Here is a 19,893-nt window from a genome sequence, read left to right as displayed (position 1 = left end):
TTCTTATTTTCAATGGTATTTCAAAGGTATTTTCAATGGATAGACAACAATTAAAAAGTACCCCAAAAGAGATTTTTTTGGATTTCCAAAAATGTCAGAGTAGATTTTTAAAATTAAAACATATTACAATTTTTATAAAACCTATTTTCTTACAATTACAGTAATTATGGACTTGCAATTACATATATATATACACATATATATATATATATATATTTATTATAGTCTCTTAAAATTGAAACATAAATCCCAGGCAGTTTATATGCAATAGTTTGTAGGACATAATTAGCTATTGTCATATCATGAGTGAGCTTATTTGAAAGTCATCAGCACAGCATTTTTTCCAGAACTGTTCATCTATTCACTGACCTTTCTGCACTGTGAAACTCCTCCCCCGCTGAAAATATTTTTTTTAAATTCTATCATCTTGCAGGTGAACCTCAGATATTGTATTTAGATTTTTTATATTTAGATTTTTTAAGAATCCCTTCCTTGAACAGTTACCAAATGATGAATAAAAACCAGAACCAAACTGCAAGGAGTACGGAAACTATGAGGCAGATGGAATAAGACAAGAATTACTACCAAAAACATTTGGTTTACCCACCATTGTCTCCTCCTCCAAACGACCACACTGTTCTCCCATCTTTGGACAGAGCTATCGTGTGTGAACTGCCACAGGAAACCTCTCCTACGTTGCTAATATCTTTTACTAAAGTTGGAATGTTGCGGCTGTTGCTGTCACCATGACCTAAGGAAAAAAGAAAGAAGTATTTTCTTTTTGTGACAATTAAAGTCCTATATCTGTTTTGCCAGTCGTAAGATTTCTCGAATTCCATGTGTATTGCAGACATCACAAATGATGATTTCTGCCAACTTTTTTGAAAGATTCCTAGTAAGGTTTGAAAGGCATCTGTCATGAAGTTAAACATTAAATCTTTAGGACATACTCCAGAACACCTGTTCAGATCTCACTGCCTCTAAAACTTATGATTATTTTCTACCTAGCTGAAAAGAAATAAAACTAATTGCTAAGTACAACTGCCTTCAATAGCAGCTGATTAGGCAGCTAGACTTGCCAATACTGGGCACAGGTATCCTGCACAGCATGAGGAAGCTGAGATAAGGGCCCTCTGCCACTCCTGTCCATATTGCACAGACTGAACAGATCAGCCCCTCAGCTGCCTTTAGGCAGCCACATTTCTAACAGATCCTTTCTGCAGAAATCATGTATATTACACCTAACACCTACTTCATAAGAAGTTTTATTTCTACTAAACTTCAGAAAGTCTGTGGATACTGAAGAAAAATGGAGAACAGAGGAAAATTAGTATCACTGGTATCCATAACTGATTAAATATTAAGAACGCCCTGCAACCCAATAAAATTTACATTTAGCTACATTCTAGAATGCACCACTGTACATTCCAAGACCCCCAAAGGATGTCAAAACTCCACAATAACCTGAAACTCTAGGAGAAGGTTTCCACAATTCCCACCAAAATTCTAGTTAAACCTCTAACACAGAGTTCTTTTCTTTATAACAGGGATACACTCAGAACTTCTACTGATTCCCTTGAAAGCTGTGACTGTCGAACACTCTCCTCATCTTCCACTCCCTGCCACTTGCTTGCTTTTACTCCTCTATACTTGAAGACTGTGACATTTAAAGAAAACAGGAACTAAAGCCCAACTTGAAAAAATTTTCCACACAAAACCTGTTGGTTCAACTGAACCTGCTCAAGAAGAGTAGTTTTACACCAGGCACAGCAGCTCTACAGCAAAGATGATGAAACAGACAAGTTAACTTGAAGGAAATAGTAATACAGGGTTTCTTGTTTCAGTTAAATTTAACTTTTAGATGTATTAAGGTAAAAGAACACTAAGCCATTCTGGCAAACTGAACATGAAGTATCCTTATTAGAATCAGACCCTTGATATTATTAGCCATATTATTATGACTCCTCAAAGAATCATTCCACTATTACACTAAATGAGGTTTATCTAGAATTTCAGTTTATTTTAAATGTCAACTGTTTTTACATTCCTGTGACACTAGCAATGATATAGTCATAGGAATGAATAAGAAGCAACTTGCCTTGAAATGAAAAATCTTTTAGAAATAATCTTTGTAAAATTATCTGAATTAAAAACTTTTAAGAGCTGCTGCACTTGCCAGCTGTATGCACACACCTGAGTACATGTGTATGTGTACGCAGAGTGGACAATTAGAGAACAAGGCAAACAGATGTATAAAATCATTACTAGACACAGGAATTTTTCCAAAAGCATCTCATGAAATTTTCAAATTACCTAATCTTCCGAAGTCTCCTTCTCCCCACGTGTACAGCTCTCCATCTTCTGTAACAGCAGCACTGTGTCTGTAGCCCGCTGATACACACACCACCACCTACATTACATGCATAAAGAAAGACAATGTTTTTACATAAATCAAGTGGGAAATCTGAAAGATTAGGAGAGTCAAGTTTCAGAAGGAGTCTACACAAACTAACTTGTTCATTCACAGGGATTAAGTACACACATAATCTTGGCAATCTTTTCTGTTTATTTGATAAGGGGAAATAAGTACATAAAAAGTTCATATGTAAAACTGTGAATGATTTATTTATCAAGCAGGTTTAGCATCATGATATCCTAGTCTTAGAGGAGAAAAAAGCAGCATCAGGGGATGTTTAAGACACTAAACAATCTATATGTGAAAGCCCTGATGTTGCAGCTAGCAAAATTTAAACTGCAATTCAGCAAAAGCCCCTGCATAAGTTTGACTCAAGGCTATGAGACGCTTTCCTGACAATGCCACTGCCCAAATCAAAGGCCTACAGGCAACCATAAGCTCTAGTGTTTTGGTGCAAGCAGACCCAGCCTCAAAGAGAAGTCTAGAAAGAACACAGAACTTTTTCTTAGAATTTTATCTATTTCAAACTTTACACAACATCCCGCTGAACAAAACAAAAACACATGCTCCGCTATACAAAACATACCTTCCCTTGCAGGGGACCCTGAATAAGTTTGGGATATTTCTGAGTTGAACTATTTCCGTGTCCCAGTTTTCCGTAGTCACCATCACCCCAGCTGAAGACTTCCCCTTCTGTTGTAAATGCTAAGGTGTGACCATCAGATCCTTTTGAAGATGACACCTTTTTAATAGACCTGTGAGGCTCAAAAGTCAATTTTTTCAATGTGGACTGATTGTTGGAGTCTCCTAGTCCCAGTCTCCCATAGCTGCCTTTTCCACAGGCTCTAACAGAACCATCCGTGGAAATGACAAATGTACAATATTGTCCAGCTTCAATCTACAAAGAGAAAAAAGGATGTAATAGAGAAATACAGAGATCAGACAAATCCAGAATTTACATATAGGTCTAGAAATCTGTATTTTTTAACAGAATTTCATATTTCTTCATATAAAATGATGTAAAAACTAAATATGTTAAAATAATTTGGATTTCAGCAAGCAGCAAAACTAAAATTCTTGGGAAATATGTTACAATTAAATCTGTTTTCATAATAGACTAAAGTACATGAACAGTGATTATTTATTTACTTGTATCTCTTCTACAGACTGCAGAATTTGTGCTGCATTCAGATCTCCAAAACTCACAGATGGAAATCTTAATGTTTTAAAAGCAAAAAAGACAAAGTAACACCTTGATAAAACACTGTAGGTTTTGCTTGATTTTAACCAGTACCAAGTGGTAACATCCCAAAAATAAACCAAATGCTAAAAATCCACTCAGCAATCTCTGGCATGAAAACTACCAATGGAAAAGAGCATGCAGTCATTAAGGCACCCTTTAACCAACAATTAAAAAAACCAAACAAAACTAAAACCAAAACAAACCAAAATCAAAACAAACCCACCAAAAAAAACTACAGGCAGCTACACTTGTCTCCACAGAGCAAGTCAGGTAATTCAGTCATTCTTGTTACATGTATCTGTGTGTGTGACTAAGACCAAGCCAGAATATTTTTCCCAGGCATCAATAAAAGTAGTGAGATATTCCCAGTAAAATAACCTGTGTGACCAGTTCTGAACATCATTCATTACAATTTGCTTCATTACAACTTGACATTCAGAAATAAAGTACTATTTTTCAATTTCATACTGTGACTATGAAGCTGCTGAATGTTACATAATGTACCATTACAGATGTCACTCACCGTCTGTGCATCAGAAAAGCTTGGAGCAAGCTTGGGTTGAAGTATTTTCTCTTGAGTTCCTTCTACCAGCTGGTGGCTGCTGTTACTGCCCCACACATACACCTCACAGGTCTCTGACACAATGGGAGCATCTCCCGTTTGAATGCTGTCAGGGCTGGCACATGTCCTTGAATAGTCTGAGGCCATTCGACAAACCTGTTCAAACCAGAGATTTATGACACATTTTATACTTCTTCCTATACAGTCACAGTGTTTAGTGCAGCTTTAATTGCCCCTCAACATCGTAACTGTCTAAAATACAAATCACCACGACCCTATCATTAGCTTGCCGACTAATTAGCTTAATGATTTTGTCTCACTACATCTTTATTTTTCAACGTTTTTTGCACCTCTTTGACCCCAGAATAACTAGACCCACATGTGCACACCAATCACATGTGTGAGGAGGAAGTAAACTACAGTAACTTGAAAGTTTTTTTCAAGACATACCTCTTCAAATAAACACAGAGCTGCCTCATACAGAGAACATAAGCCATCTGATGTTCTGGTTGGCTCTCTCCATTGACTTCGATCAGCAGATGATCCCTACAATGTTTAAATGTTGTTATTAGGAGAAATAATACGCTTCCAATACAGCAACAGTCCACCTGAACAAAATACATTAGGAATTTGTTCTTATGGCTAGGCAAAAATTAACATCTCTTTCTATAAAAGCATAAGTACACTACCACTCTCCTGAGCTGTGTTACCTGCATACACTTCAGGAAAACAAAACTGCCACAAGTGCTAGTCCAACACTCTTACCGATCCAGTTTTGTGAAGGTATCTGGGTTTGGAGTTAATTTCTCCCAATACTATTTTGTAATGAAACGCATGTTATTTGTGTCTAAAGTGATAATTATTTCTAAATTACTAATCATAAATAATTTTATGTTTACATATCTTTCATATTTTGGTCCCTAATTGTATATACAGCCCAAATCCAACAGCAAATAAGTTGCCCATCACAACATTTATTCCAATTCAGATACTGCTACTGCCATGCTCTTCTCATGGACCTCATTCTTCAAAATATTTTTTAGATGCTTTTTAGAATCTTTTTTAGATTTTAAAGTTTATGTTTATTAACAAGCAGTACAAGCCTGAAAAAAAAGTATGACCACTTGAGGAAAAGTCACTTCCTGTTTCAGTCTGAGCACCATGAGACAGAAGGCTGCCACAGCTTCTGACTGTGTACTGTGCAATGATTTCATACCTTGAAAAGCAATATTCATCTAGCACCAACAGCGAGCACTCAATATACAAAGCAACGTGCCACACTTCGAATTTAGCTCATTTTCTATCACATTAATTTCTGAGCATCAGCAAAACTGCTGAACATCCTGAAGATGAATAAGCAGAGGCCTAGGTGAATGGGGGAGCAGGAATGTGCAATAAAAGTAACTAATAGGAAACAAGGTGTATTGCAGAACTTTGAATTTTCTAGCCTTTTCTGCTATGAACTTAAATGTACAAGTCCAAGCGGATCAAGTATGTCCTCAATTCTTTCCCTGAAGTTAGAGAATAACACCAAAATGCAATATAGAGACTGTTTTGCTGTTTCATCTTTACCTATGAGGAAACAGGTGGGCAGGAAGGAAGACAAAGAGATGATGTGTAACACAGAAAATATGGCAGGGGGGGAAATCACAAAAAAAGCCCCCTTTCTAACATATTCACCAAACTGGCATTTGGGGTGGAGAAACTACTCAGTTAAGAATGCAACTACACTGGAATGCAGAAAATCCAAAGCTGGCTATACCTACCAGAGATCGTCGCATCTGGGTCAGTATACTCATAAAGCAATCAAAGCTGATCATCCCTTCTGGACTTTGCAGTAACTTGGTTTTCTCCATGGTGTTTACTACAGCTGAAGCACCTAAAGCCATTTCTATCCATTCAAGAAGATATCTCAAGGCACCTCGTTGGGCAGCCAAACCAAGAAGCAACTCAGAAGCTAATCTACGACCTAGAGTATCTGCCCCAGAGTTTGGAATCGTTACTCCTTTAAGAAAAGTTGTTACTTGTGACAAACAGTCCAAACCCATTGGTGGAATCTTGCTTTCATTTGCTAGAGATAAAGGTGGTAAAGAGCTCACAACTTCTATTGCAGTATGGATAACATCATTGCAGAGATTGAGGCCAGGTCCTGCCACAGGCATCATCCAGCTTTGTCTCAGCAGTGCAAATAACAAGCTCAACCCAGTCCGAACTCCCATTTCTATGAGTGCGTCTGTGCTTGACCTCGGGCGTTCACTGACAGAGTGCACATCTGTGGATCCAGAACTGCTTTCTGGTGAATGCTGCTGCTGTTTCACCTTACCCTTATCATGGTACTTATTAGAAAGTGCATAGAAGACACGCTGCAGCACAAGGAGACGCTTTCGAAGAGCTCCAGCAAATGGAGAGTCTGAGCACACCATCTTTGCCAGTGCCAGCTGGCTGCTAAGAAGGGCATCCAAGTAGTGGTCCTGCTCATCACTAGATAGAGATTCCCGCTCAAAATCTGGTAACTGAGGTCCCTTGAGGCACAGAACCTGCTGGGGCAATGGCACTACTTCTTTATTGCTAACTAACTTAGCATACAAGACAGAAACTCCCTCCCTTGTTGCAATAGATTCACTGTCTTCTGTGATCCATGAGCTGTTCAGGTGTTCAAGCCACTTGAGCTTCACAGGTGGGACCATAGCTGCCATGCTGGTTTACTTCTTTGCCATTAGTCCTGAAAATGAAAAAAAAACTGTCAATAGGTTAGGCAATACTATCTATAGATCTTATTACTGACACCAGGACAAACTCAAATAATCCTTTCAAATTATTTCAGATTATTCAGATTATTAAAACTGACCACCAAGAATTACCAGTTTCACCATCTGACCTATATGTATGTGCAGATTACTTAAAGTGATGTAAGAATTTTAGTGTAAATCAGTCTGCATTTTCTAAATCCATATGCACAAAAATTCACATAAAGCAAATTTAATTCTTCTAAGTGACATGAACAGCATTTAACAGATAAGGCAATTTAAGATTTAGATGTCAAGAACCACAAAGGTGCAGGGCTGATAAGCATATCTCAGCACTATGATGATTTATGTCTGCAGGATCATCCATGTAATGGTATGATATTTTGCTATGTTATCTGAATAAAGGATCACAATTCCTAAAAACCTACACTGAGTTCGAAAAATTTCTCACATACAAGAACACAGACTGATCACCAAGAGTTGAATCCAGGGTTCTTCTAAGTCTATGTCTGAGAAAATTTTAAAATTTAACAAATTAAAAGAACATTCTGATCCTAAAGAGACACTTGAGCTACTAATTTTAATGCCAGTAGCATTTAGAACTCCAGTTCTTCAAGAGGATTTTTGAAGTCAACTCTAAGTTTTGCCAAGGTAGTTTATAGCTTAATATGCAAAGGGGCTTCCTCAAAGTGAGAGTTTTCAAACTTCTCCTTTTAAAAGAATTTTCTCTAAAGTAATACTTTACCTCCTATTGTACAAAACAGATGTGTTTAACTCCTGTTTTATAATCATTAACCATGGGTTACATAGGTTCTGAATGATTACTTTCTGTTCTTTGACCCTGTAAGTCCTAACGCATTACAATTTCACCAAAAAGAACTATAATTTCCTAAAGGAGAATTTTGTGCCCTTTGGTAGTGTGAGCCCTATTTGATCTAATTTCAAACTAAACTCCTGGAGGTGGAGGGAGTCTCTGCCATGCAGTGAAAGTCAGTGCTGCTGCCATGTCGTGCTTGTAGGACAACGGGTAACAGGCAGTGCAATTCGGTCCTTGTTTTATCTTGACATTTCACACCTAAAATCATAAATTAAAAACAGAAACTACTACAGTTATTCTGCCAGTACATCTGCCAAAAAAGCATACTGTGTGCCATTAAGCACTACTTTTATTTCAGCCGAATTTTCCCTACAACAGATGAATACCTTCAAAAAAGCTTTACATGAGCCCCAGTGAGTGTTACCCAAGTAACTACTGTTGCACTAGAGCCACCCCTTACCCAGGACTATCCCCACAGAAACTGGAGCCACAGCTGCTAAGTACCATCCAGAGCAGGGAGCATTCCTTGCATTTCATACAAGACACACCTTCTGTGTACTCACACCACAAAACTTCCCAGCAGCTCAGCCTCAAAGGGACACAGACAGAGACAGGTACTATTACACCCAGGACCCTGCTGACGAAGAAAGAGCAACACTATCTCATTTGTCAGAAAGTATTTGCTAACTACCATTGGATCCCAACAGAAACTGTAAGGCAAATTAATGAAAATGTCCTAACTCTGGTCTTATGTGAAGTTTGTGCCTTATCAAGAGGTGAAACATGGGGATGTAGCTCCATTAAGAAGTTCCCAAACAGACTTATTCGTGGGCTTTATGCTTTCACCAGCTGCTCTTCTTTCAGAAACTTCAAAGTGTGCTCTTGTACCTCAAAGGTGCAAATACTGCTGCTTTTCCTGAAAACGGATAGATTTTTTCCCTCCTGCCCTTGTATGCATCTCTAAAAATAGAGACTGAAGCTTGAAGCTGAGCCCTCAGCAGTGCCCTACTCTCCTTCTGCACCTTTCGGAAGAAATCATTGGTCCACCTTGAAAATAACATTCAGTTCCATGTGACAGGCAGAAGGCTTTAACCAGACACTGCTCATAATCCTGGAAATACTCTCTGAATACAAATGTAAAAGATCTCTCTCTCTCTGCATGGAACAACTACAGATCACTAAAGTTAAGCAGAAACCAGGTAACAGTTACACAGGGTATAGGTAGGGTTTATTTCTTCCAGCTCACTGCCACAAATACAAGGTTTATAATTGCTCCAGAGCCTAGACATAAATGTCTGAGTTCTTTTTAGGGCAGACAAAAAGAAAATACATTTGGCTTTGAAAACTCAAGTGAATGCTTACTGCTGTTTCACTATATTTGAACACTGCAGGGTCAGGTGAACATGTGGAAGGTACCAAGTGTGCAGGGTGGGCCAGTCCCACAGGGTACAGTCCCACACACTTTCTGAACATGCTGATCACATAGCCAAGCACAAAGGGAGAAGCCAGAAACATGTGACAAGTGGAGAAAAGTTCTTTTCTCTTGTCATCATAAACCTGTAACAATCTAAATGTATAGCAACAGCTTTATAAAACTATTTCAACACTGGAACACTTAAAACACTTCAAACTAAAGTACCCAGAAATTTCTGGGATTTATATTAAACAAACAAAACCAAAGGTCCAGCTCATCTGCCCTTATTCCTCCCTTTCTCCTCCTGCTCCTCAGGGGGGAAAAAAAAAAAAGTGAACCATGAGAATGCGCAACACAATTTATTTGTTGTATCTTTCAGAACCACCGTTCCTGTTGAGGAAATCACCATTTTGGGGCAGTAAATTTTTGCATATATTTTACGGCTGCCTATTGGTAAATCAACTAAAATGGGACTTAAAAGTCATAGCTGAACAAAGATTTCAACAGTGTTACCAAATGTAACACCTATTTCAAAAGCTTACTCCAGGGAACAGTGGGGGGAAAATGCATCTATCAAACCCTGAAAGCCAAGTTCTATGTATCCAGGATGGAGAATTTTTCTTCCGGAACAGCAGCGGCAGCAACTTGAGCTGCACGGAAAGACTCGTGAAGGTAACCAGGCCTGCCTCCAGTGTTCACCCTGAGAACCACAGCCAGGGCTGCCACGGAACTCAAGGAAAGGCTCAGGCTCATCAAATCCTCTGCTGGAATAAGTGCACAAGCACAGGGACAGCTGTTGTTACCCATCACTGCACTGCACACCAACCACTGTTTGCTCCTCTTACATCAAATGAAAGGGAATGTGAGGAAAAGAATTTTAAAATGAAACCTGTGAAAACACAAGGAGTATAATCAGGGAAGGCTTTTGCCTGAGCTAAGAGGAGAGTAGATCATTTAAATCATGGAAGAAAATAAAAGAGACCTCTCTTAAGAATAATGTTATAAGAAACATGAAAATTACCTGCAGCAGAGACAAAGGTTCTTTTTCCTTTTATCAGTCCACTGCTTTAAATGCACCTGAAGGTGAACTGTAACTTCCAAAGCTGAATCCCACTGCAGACTGATTGTGTATCCTCTGATTCTGTCTCTTCAAGCTCAAAAGTCAAAACCAGGTACTTCTGGTCTGTTCATGGTTTTCCCCATCATAAAAAAACCCACACCACATAGCCAAACTAGCACCTGAATTCTAAGCTCAGAATCAAGTTTCCACATCTTGCCGTAACTCGTAAGCACAGACAGGAGGTAACAGGATGCATTTCAAATCCAAAGAAATCAACTTACAAGCAGCCCTAGTGATTGTGAAACCATAATAATTCAGTGATTGGCATGCACTTCCACACAGCCAAGAACTGAAAAAGAAAGCTGATGACAAATTTCATTATCCCCTGATCCATTTACTTCTCTTGATATATTTAGTTAGATGATGATTTTTAAGAAGTTTTTGATTAGATGTGTTTGCTGCACTTAAAGAAAAAATAAACACAAAACCAAGAGCCTGCAAATGTTTGTCAGCAAGACAGAGTTACACTAATAATAACTGACAGACCTAAGATCTTCCCTCTTGAGAAAAATAAGGAAAAAGAGGAAAGTTGTCATATTTTAGGGAAAGCATGCAGTCTTCAGTGGCCTAGCAAATAAGGTTAAAGAATTTAAAATATGCTGTGTTATTAAAGAGTTTGTTTTTTCTTAAGTAGGAATCAATTCAGCCTAAAACCACCAGCTAATTTTTACAGGTCACTTTAAATATTAATTTTTGTGGTGGAAGCTTGCCTACAATAACTAATAAATTACATGTATTGAAAGTGTGAATGGCCTACTGCAAGTCATTATTAAATACAATAGACAATTGGGCATATTAAAGTTTATATCAATAATGAAATAGGCCAAACAGCCAATTCTTTCACTGAGAAAAACTGCATCTTTTTTTAGGAAAAAGAACTATTCCCCTATCTGAAACAAGAATAAAGTGAGAGACTGGAGATGCATCTAACTACATTTAAAAGTTATTTCCATGAAACAGAAATAAATTATGAGGAGATAAACTATGAATGCTGTTCCTTCTTTCTCTCTGCCACCACAGCAATTTAATCACAGAAAGAGAAAGAGGAATTTGATCTTGTCATTAATCCCAGCTTGCTTATTTCATATATACAATACCAAGTCACTGACTGCATGGATGACTAACACCTTAATGTACAACTGAGCAGGAGATACAACAAAATAGGTATTCCACCACAAATATTTCAATATTTTTATATATATATGCATATATACATATATATTTATATTTTGGTATTTATATTAGATACTAAAAATATCTGTGTTTCATGTACATGTGTCTGAAACACAAGTAATCTTGCTGCAACAACTATTTATTTTCAAAGGGAAATAATTCTTCCAAAGCATTTAAGTTAACATCAAAGTGAAATTATCAAGAAAATTCTGTATAATTTTTTTTGTGTGTTTATATAAAGTGATATATGTGAGGTAAAATGGGACTGAGAAGTAACAGTAGATTTTCCAGCCACTTACCATCATCTCCTAAATTAGCTATGGAAAGAGATTTTTCTAGAAAGGGAACAAAGGAGACACTAAATATTTCTCATAAATCCACTTGGTTGGCTCAGACATGAAGACTGTCAAACCTCTAAGAACAAACATTTTTTCAGATTTTTACTACAGCTTCAGGAAGCTGAGAAGTTTTTAGGTCTTGCCACTTTGAGGTAAGTGGGACAGCTTTGATCACTCTCAAATGCAAGAATAAGAACTCACAAGGGGGGAAAGAAACATTACTAAAGAAGTTAGTATGGGAAATTCTCAACTTCAACACAGACAAAGGAGTGAGGACTTTGGAAACTGCCCCAAATACTCCTCTATTCCAAGGGAACAGGGGGAAATGAGAATAATTTACAAAGGACTTCGGCATGGGGTTGAAGGCTAAAGTCCATAAAGTTATAAAGTTCCTGTTTCTGAGTCCAGCAGGAAAGACAGGTCTTGGACAGAATATACACAATTCCCCTGAGGAATTTCCATAGTCTTCCCTTTCTGTACCAGCTCAGAAATTATGGGAGATACTTGAATGTCACCCAAGAACCACCTCCATGTATCCAACAAATTTATCCTAATACAAGTAAATAGGAAGCTCCCTTCTAGGGTTTAGATTTTAAAAAATGCTTAGAATTTAAAAAAGCTCCTCAGAAGTTGCTGTGTGTAGATCTAAGAGAAAGACTGCTGGAACAATCTAAAGAAAGGTGGAGATTGGGCAGAAGCTGTACAGTGCAGCTACAACACACTGCAGCTCCTTTTGAGGAGATCAGGAAGATGAGGAACAGCTCAAGGCAAATAAAAAGAGGTAACACTGAATTCCTGCAGGAAGGCATGTAAGTATGAAAGTCATGACAAGAAAAAAAATGAAGGGTTTATGTTTTGTTTTAAAGAAAATTGTAGAAAAGATCCTTAAAAAGTAGAATTATTATCTAGTTGATTTGATTAGAGAGTGTAAGAGTAGTCTCCCCACAAAACACGTTTTGCTTTTGAAGTCCTCAGTGCACACACACTCAACTTATCAAGAGACAGAAACCAGCGAAACGTGGAAGGGAGGAGCTGATTTAGGGCCTTCCCAGCCCCCACCCCCCCCCCAAACAGATTGGCTCCACCTCATTGCCAAATACCAAATGCAGGTAATCACTGGTATTCCAGCAAGAATAATAGAAGTCCATAGAAAAGGAGGAAGAAGGTGCAACTGCTGTTCAGGCTGTGAAAAGGAAAATATGAACAATCAGCTCAGAAATGTAGGTAAATCTTGAAGCTCAGTGATCCCATTGCTTGTACAAACCTGAATCTTCCTGCTTAATTGTTATTTTACAGCTTTGTGCTTTCCTCCCTGCACAAGGTCCAAAGAAGTAAGCATTGTAATACAGGGATAAAAAGCAAAATTCATGTTACATAAAGTGCTGTCAAATGAACACAGCAAACAAGGGGAATGTATTTTAACATAGTGTTTAAGGTAGGCAGAACTACTCACAGTCCATGGAGATTTTCAAGCATATAAATTGCATAAAATTATGTACGGTATCTTCAATTAGCATGAAGAAAATCAATTTTTTTAAATCAGTGACACTAGCACACACACTGAAGAGATAACAAGGACAGAATTTGACAAAGCTACAAAACACTACCACGTTTTTCTTTAACTTAGCCTGACTACAGCAGAAATCAAGCACACACAAAATTATTCTGACAGAAGCCAAGTGCTCAGGCTCTTAGAACTCCTACAAAAGTAGCTGAAAGCTTTATTTTCTGCAAAGCTCTTGAAAAACTGCACCTATAAAGCTGTAAATATTCTACATCCTAAAAGTAAAAAGTTTTCTCAGAGGAAAAATATACCTCACAAGCATCCACTCTCTCCCTCTCCGCAATCAGCAATTTCAGCAACCTTTGTCAGATGCTGACTACATTTATTTTATGGGAACCTAATTACAAAAGCTTGCAACACAAGAAGTCTGTCTATACAGTCAAATCACAGGCAGGAAACACCAAAACTGAATACAAAGATCTGGCTGTGAAACTGAATTCTGTCCACTGCTTGCCTGCGATGTTGTAGCACACACATAAACAGAGCTCTTCACTGTCTGTTCATTGACAATGAGCTTCCTGGAGTCTGCAACAGCTCCATTTGTTATTTTCAACCCGAGGGACTCTTAAGAGTGCCTACTGTGCTCAAGGTCCCTCCCTTCAGCCTGATGTCACCTGGGTGGTTTCTAAAAAGGAGTAGAAAATTTAATATTTAAGCAGATGGCAGCCAGATCACACTACAGCTCTTGATGCTGCTACAAGTAGTTAAAGCTTTGTTTGCAATGGTGAGAAATTAACTTCTGTGATGGGTCAGAAATACCGAGCATTTTGTGGCTCACACAAAACTCAGGAAAGATTTCACAATCAGAATGATCAGATAATTCTATGAGCTCATTAAAAATATAAATCAATTCATTCACTGCAAGTGACACTGACTACTGTAGAACTTATTCTGGGATGTTATTTTACATAATTTTGGATAAAGTAGAAGTTTTGAGTTCATTGCCAATCACAGCTCTGGAAAAGCTAATTTGCTTAAAATATGACAGAGAACCAAATATAATATGTTTCTATTTACTGCCTCACTGTGATAACAGCTGTATTACAGCTGCATTATACAAGGAATCTCTTCAAAGTTTCAGCATTTCAGTTTCTTAGCATAAGCACTTAGAACCCTTTTAAATTATTTTTTCATTCAAATATATGTAATGTTCTCACCGGTAAACCAAAGTCTTTAGTCTTTATCCAAGACTACTAAATTATTTTCTCAATATTCTGTCAAATTCCTAACCTGTACAACTCCAGAGCTGAATGTGAAATTCAAGATATGGCTGTACCTTTACTTTGTGCAACAGAAGGCCTGTTCTCTGATTTTGCCAAGTTCCACTCCTAACAGTTCCTGACATTCCATAAAATGACCGATTACCTTAAGTTTTTATCATTCCAGTCTTTCATACTTCTTACAAAGAAGCCACAAAGTCCCAGTAAGAATCTTGCTTCACATGCTGCCAGCTGGTGGAGTGCAGCAATTTTTGCAATCCTTATTAGAATTTTACAATGAAAGTGCAAGTAACCTGAAATGATTTGCTTCCCTTTTTTCCTAAATAAGGGATGTACATACAGGATTTAGCAGCAGGTATCACAGCTCCAAACAACATTTAGAGCCTTTTGCTGGAAAGGTGATTTAGAAGTCAAGAATATATAAAAGTAACTCAAATCCTGCCTTGTCACATACCAAAAATATGAAATGTACAGAAATGTAAAACCCACAAGACGTTTCATATGGCTTACAGCAAGGGGACACTATGACACTTGAAACCCACAGGACATAATTTTGGCTAGAAGAGTTATCTGTTCAATATTTCACTAGTGCCAAAAAGCACTGTAGGTCACTAAACAAGGCAGGAATCTTCAAATGTTCTTTTTGGCTTGTCCATGTAGTATGGACACACTGTCATGAGAGATGCAAGGTGAATGGAATCTATCCAAAACAGTCAGGGAACAGAAAAAGACAAAAAGATAAATGAGGAAGTGCTTGCACTGCAGAGAAATTACTACAAATTCACACAGAATTGAAAGCAAAAAATGTCCTCAGAAGCAGCAAAAAAAAGAAAAAAAAAAAAGGCAGCAGCCCTAGTAACAGGAGACGGACTGTAAAACAGCGGAGTAAAAAATAAGTTGTGGTCTCCTACAAATCTGGAATAGGAAGCAAGGAACAAAAGGAACTAACCCAGAAAAAGCAAGCAAGAACAGCAGCTACAGCAGATTGTCCTTCACTACTGAAACATTACAGTGAAATACACGCCAGCATTAATTCATGTGAACATCTGTCTCCACTGAGCACAAGGGCCAGTATCTTTCCTCCTTCTATCAGCCTCCTGCTCAGCATATGACAACTAAATGAATGACATAATCATTCAGAATAAGATTTATTATGCAAACAACCATCAACTTTTCTTTCCAAATATTGAATTCCACCTAACCTTGTATTTGTGAAGTAAGCCATGGTAAGGTTCTAGTTGGTGTTCTTCCACTTTTCCTCTTCATACATGATTTTAGGTTCCTGTGGGATTATTTATTTATTCATTATGAGGTATAGTATTGAAACCAATACAACCCTATGCTTTTAGCTGGTCACAACTGGCTACTTCAAAAATCTTTTTGGAGACAGACTAAAGGAAGACAAAGTTATTTTTAAGTTAATATGAAATTAAAGCTATTTGGCCTTTTGGCTTTAGTGTTTAAAAGGAAAGTGATACAAAAACCTTATCATGGCTTCTCAATGTAAACCCCCGGGGGCTGTACAAAATCTACCCAAGCAGAGAAGAAATAAAAACGATCGTAATTGTTCAGCAGATAAACTTAGAAAAATCAATTTAATCCATTACTTCTTCAGATGCTTTAAGGTTACTGAAACAAAAGCTGAGAATACAAGGTGCTCCACATACACAATCATCAAAAGCAGTTAGTGAAGAGGAGCTGAGAAGCAGAAATTCCCCATGCATCAAAACATCCCAACATTTGAGCAAAGAAAGGTGCCTGATCTTGCATTGGAAAAGGGATGAAAACTATGGTGAGGTTTTAGCACTACCACTCTCCCCAAAAGGTACAAGCACTTGTACTTCTACTCTGTAGTAACAATATTTTCAAAACCCACAACACATAGGAACAGACATTTTCTTGCAAAAACTACAGAAGTTTTAAAGATGTATTTACTAGAAATCATGACTTGAAAACTCAGCAACAGACAGGAGAGTGCAATATGTACAGGCAGTCAAAATTCAAACACATTCATCTTTCAAGTTAGCTGTATGTAAGCAGAAAGGTGGACTGCAGCCCTGAGATAGATATATATATACACACACACACATATAGATAGATAGATCAATATATCTGTATCTATATAAAGAGGGCATATAAGAGCAATGGAGAAATACCTGTTATCATGGCCTGTGGTGACAGGACAACAGGAAATGGTTTTAAATTGAATCTGAGTAGGTTTACATTGGATATAAAAAAGAAATGTCTCAATGAGGGTGGTGAGACACTGGAGCAGGTTGCCCGGCTAAGTTGTGGATGCCCCTTTGTGTTAACACTTCCTGTTAACATTTGCATTTCTTGACTCGGAGAACTCCTATTAAAACTACTTGAAAAAGAAAGTTCTGTTGTGTAAATTCATGCATTTGTGAGGAAATGTTTTGAGGATGACATTTCAATATTATCTCATCCTGATAGCAAAAGAAAAAGTTGTTACTAGTAAGGACTCAAACTGCAGGCTCTTCTTTAAGCAGCAAATTAATTCCAACTTCCAGCAGAGAAGATGATTGCTTGAGCCAGCTGAACATTCTCCCAAATAGCTTGGTGACATCAGGTCAAGCACACAGGCCAGGGAATATACCTGGCCAGTTCCATGGTCACAGTTACACTTGCTGTTGATGGGCAAATCCTGTAGTCACTGGGCTCCAGACTGGCTTTGTTTTCTTTTTTTCATATTAACAATTTACAAGAGTTACTCTGAATGACTCTAATGCACAGCAAGCAGCTGCAGCACACTGGCACTTATTTCAAGCAGCCCTGTGACAGCAGAGCTTCGATTTCTGAGGGCTACTTCAGATGTTTTTAAAGAGCTAACACCTACTAGATTTGAATGTTCCACTTGACTGTAAGTCAGTGCAAGGGAGACAGACAAAAAGAAACCCTGGCAGCAATTCCAGAGTTTGAGTACTTCTGAGAGCCAATCACGGCAAACACAACCAGCACAGCGCTCACCATTCACTGCCCACGACTTCGACAGCAGGGAGTCAAAAACAGCCATAGAGAATTGCATCCTACTTTCAACTAAAACACAACAGTGCAAGATAAAAAATCTTTCCAATTACATGAAGAGAGGAAGATTAAGTATCTGTACAGGATCTAAGGCCATTGCTTTGAAAGGCTAATGACTTCCTAACAACCTATGACCTGCTCCACCAAGCCTACCTAAAATACATATAATTTCTGTTTCCATTACTTATTTTTAAAATGGGAATGAGCACATCTCTACCCCATGAGTATTACAAGAATAATAACACTAAAAACAAAAAGAAAAATTGGAATATTACATATATCTTAAACATATATAATTTTACTACTCAAACACAAATATTACTGCTAATTTCATATGTAGCTTTCCCCATTCTTAAAATGGTCCTACTCAGTCATTACTGATAATTTAAAATATTAACATTACTAATAAATTAAAGTATTAATATGCTTCTGCAGAGCACCCCTGTACTCTTTTCTTTGAAAAATAAACTTCATGGCTACCTCAGATTGGTAAACTAAAGGCAAAACCCAACAAAGATCTTTAATCAACTACTATCTATTTAATTCAGTTCTGAACAGTAGAACAAGTTTTCGCTGTTAAACTATTTTTCAATTCACAGATTAAATGAACCAAAAAAATACTGTGTTATATTCTTACTATGCCAAGCAGTCTCTTGGCAAAAATAAGTCAAAGATCTGACATCCCTTTGCTTAATTAACAATTAGATAAACACCTCCTTTACACAATTTCCAAAAAAAAATTTCAAGACTCCCACTTCCCCTTCAACTTACGTACTTGCAACCCCATAAACTCGTCTAGTCTTAATGTAAAGAACAAAACATCCATGACATATTTAAATAAGACCACAGGAGCAGAAAGGAAAACCTCACTACAGGTTTACACTTAGAGACAAAAAGCTTTAAGATGTCTCATTTTAAAACACAACCACTGTGATAGAGCCACCTAACAAACTCTTCATAGGTGCAAGGCTACAGGAGACTGGCAATGCCACTCTGTCCTGTAGCACAACATTGTACAGCTTTTAATCTTTCATGCAAAAAAACAGATTCCTCTCAGAGTGGGAAAGTAGTAGTAGACTGACCAGGTACACGGTCTACCTCTCCACATTAAATATCTATTATAATTTTCCCCAAAACTATGTGACTTAACCCTCAGATCAAAGTCCTCCACAGTCCCACATCCCAACAGAGCAGCCGTACTATATATGGGGTCTCTAACAAGCAGCATTAAATTCAGCACATGTAAACTGAGGTTTCATTATGAAATACCAGCATAGAACACTCTGCTAAACTACAAATCTGATCAACCTCAGAAGACAATATACACATGTACATATACAGACACATACAGGATATGTTTACATGTACATAGAGCACACAGCTCCAGCTAAAGAAATTACACCACTCACGAGGAATCAATCAGCTTAGATATGTGGCAACAGAAATTAAAATGTTTCAACTGCACTAAATCTCTCCTATATACTGTGAAAGGGAGAGGGCATAACAATAGGATTCTGCCCTTTAAAAACCATGAAAAGCAGTTGTGTACAGCAACATCCCAATGAAATGAACCATATGCAGTTAAAAAAAAACAAACCCAAAACACAACAACAAAACACCTGCTAGGACCTCACTTTGAAATACAAAGTAAATAATCTCTAAGTATACATATAATGTTTCAGTATTGCAAGCAAGGCCCAAAAAACATGCCATGGGAAGACGGTGCAATTCAGATGACAGGTGTGGAGATACAGGGAACACCTACCTACAGTCATGCACACAGCTGATGGAGGCAAACATGACAAATTTCAGACTGAATTTTGTGGCACCTGCCGGGTCCACCTGGGATGCACGTACCCAGAGATGCATTTAACATTCAGAGGAAAATGCACGGCCACACTACAACAGCATTCATGAGGTTCATGGGGAAAAAGCACAGGCTCCGAGGATCTCAGCCGAAGCACAGCGCAGAATTCGCACATTTTATACCGTTTTGAAAAGGCACAAAATCCCCCACGAAGGAAGAAGAGCTGTCGGAGGACGCCCTTCCTTCTCCCGCCCTCAGCAACAGGGCAGTGACACCTGACCGGCCCCACCTGCCTCCCCTTTTCCTCCCGGCCGCCCGCGGCTGCAGCTGAGGCCCCGCGGTGTTGTCGGGCGGGGAGGGCGCGGGGAGAGCCATCCCGGCCCTGGGCTCGCCCAGGCCTCCCGCCCCTGCCCGCGCTTCTCGGCCC

The 19,893-nt window shown here is 38.2% G+C and overlaps 1 protein-coding gene across 7 annotated transcripts in view; it reads right to left on the bottom strand.

The window, feature by feature from the left end:
* HERC1 (HECT and RLD domain containing E3 ubiquitin protein ligase family member 1) overlaps positions 1–19,893 on the bottom strand; it is a 100,546-nt gene that overhangs the window by 62,115 nt on the left and 18,538 nt on the right. For all 7 annotated transcript variants that reach the window (XM_030955337.1, XM_030955338.1, XM_030955336.1 and 4 more), the window contains exons 2-7: positions 5,988–6,943; positions 4,672–4,767; positions 4,183–4,377; positions 3,003–3,314; positions 2,314–2,410; positions 608–751 (exon numbers count right to left, since the gene is read on the bottom strand). In XM_030955337.1, coding sequence (XP_030811197.1) covers positions 608–751; positions 2,314–2,410; positions 3,003–3,314; positions 4,183–4,377; positions 4,672–4,767; positions 5,988–6,917 — 1,774 coding nt within the window. In that variant the 5' untranslated portion in view covers positions 6,918–6,943. The remainder of the gene's footprint in view (positions 1–607; positions 752–2,313; positions 2,411–3,002; positions 3,315–4,182; positions 4,378–4,671; positions 4,768–5,987; positions 6,944–19,893) is intronic.

The sequence above is a fragment of the Camarhynchus parvulus genome, chromosome 10 (genome assembly GCF_901933205.1).
Source record: "Camarhynchus parvulus chromosome 10, STF_HiC, whole genome shotgun sequence".
Taxonomy (NCBI): Eukaryota; Metazoa; Chordata; class Aves; order Passeriformes; family Thraupidae; genus Camarhynchus; species Camarhynchus parvulus.
The sequence above is the reverse complement of the archived record's forward strand: the minus strand, read 5'-3'. Positions and strand labels throughout refer to the sequence as shown.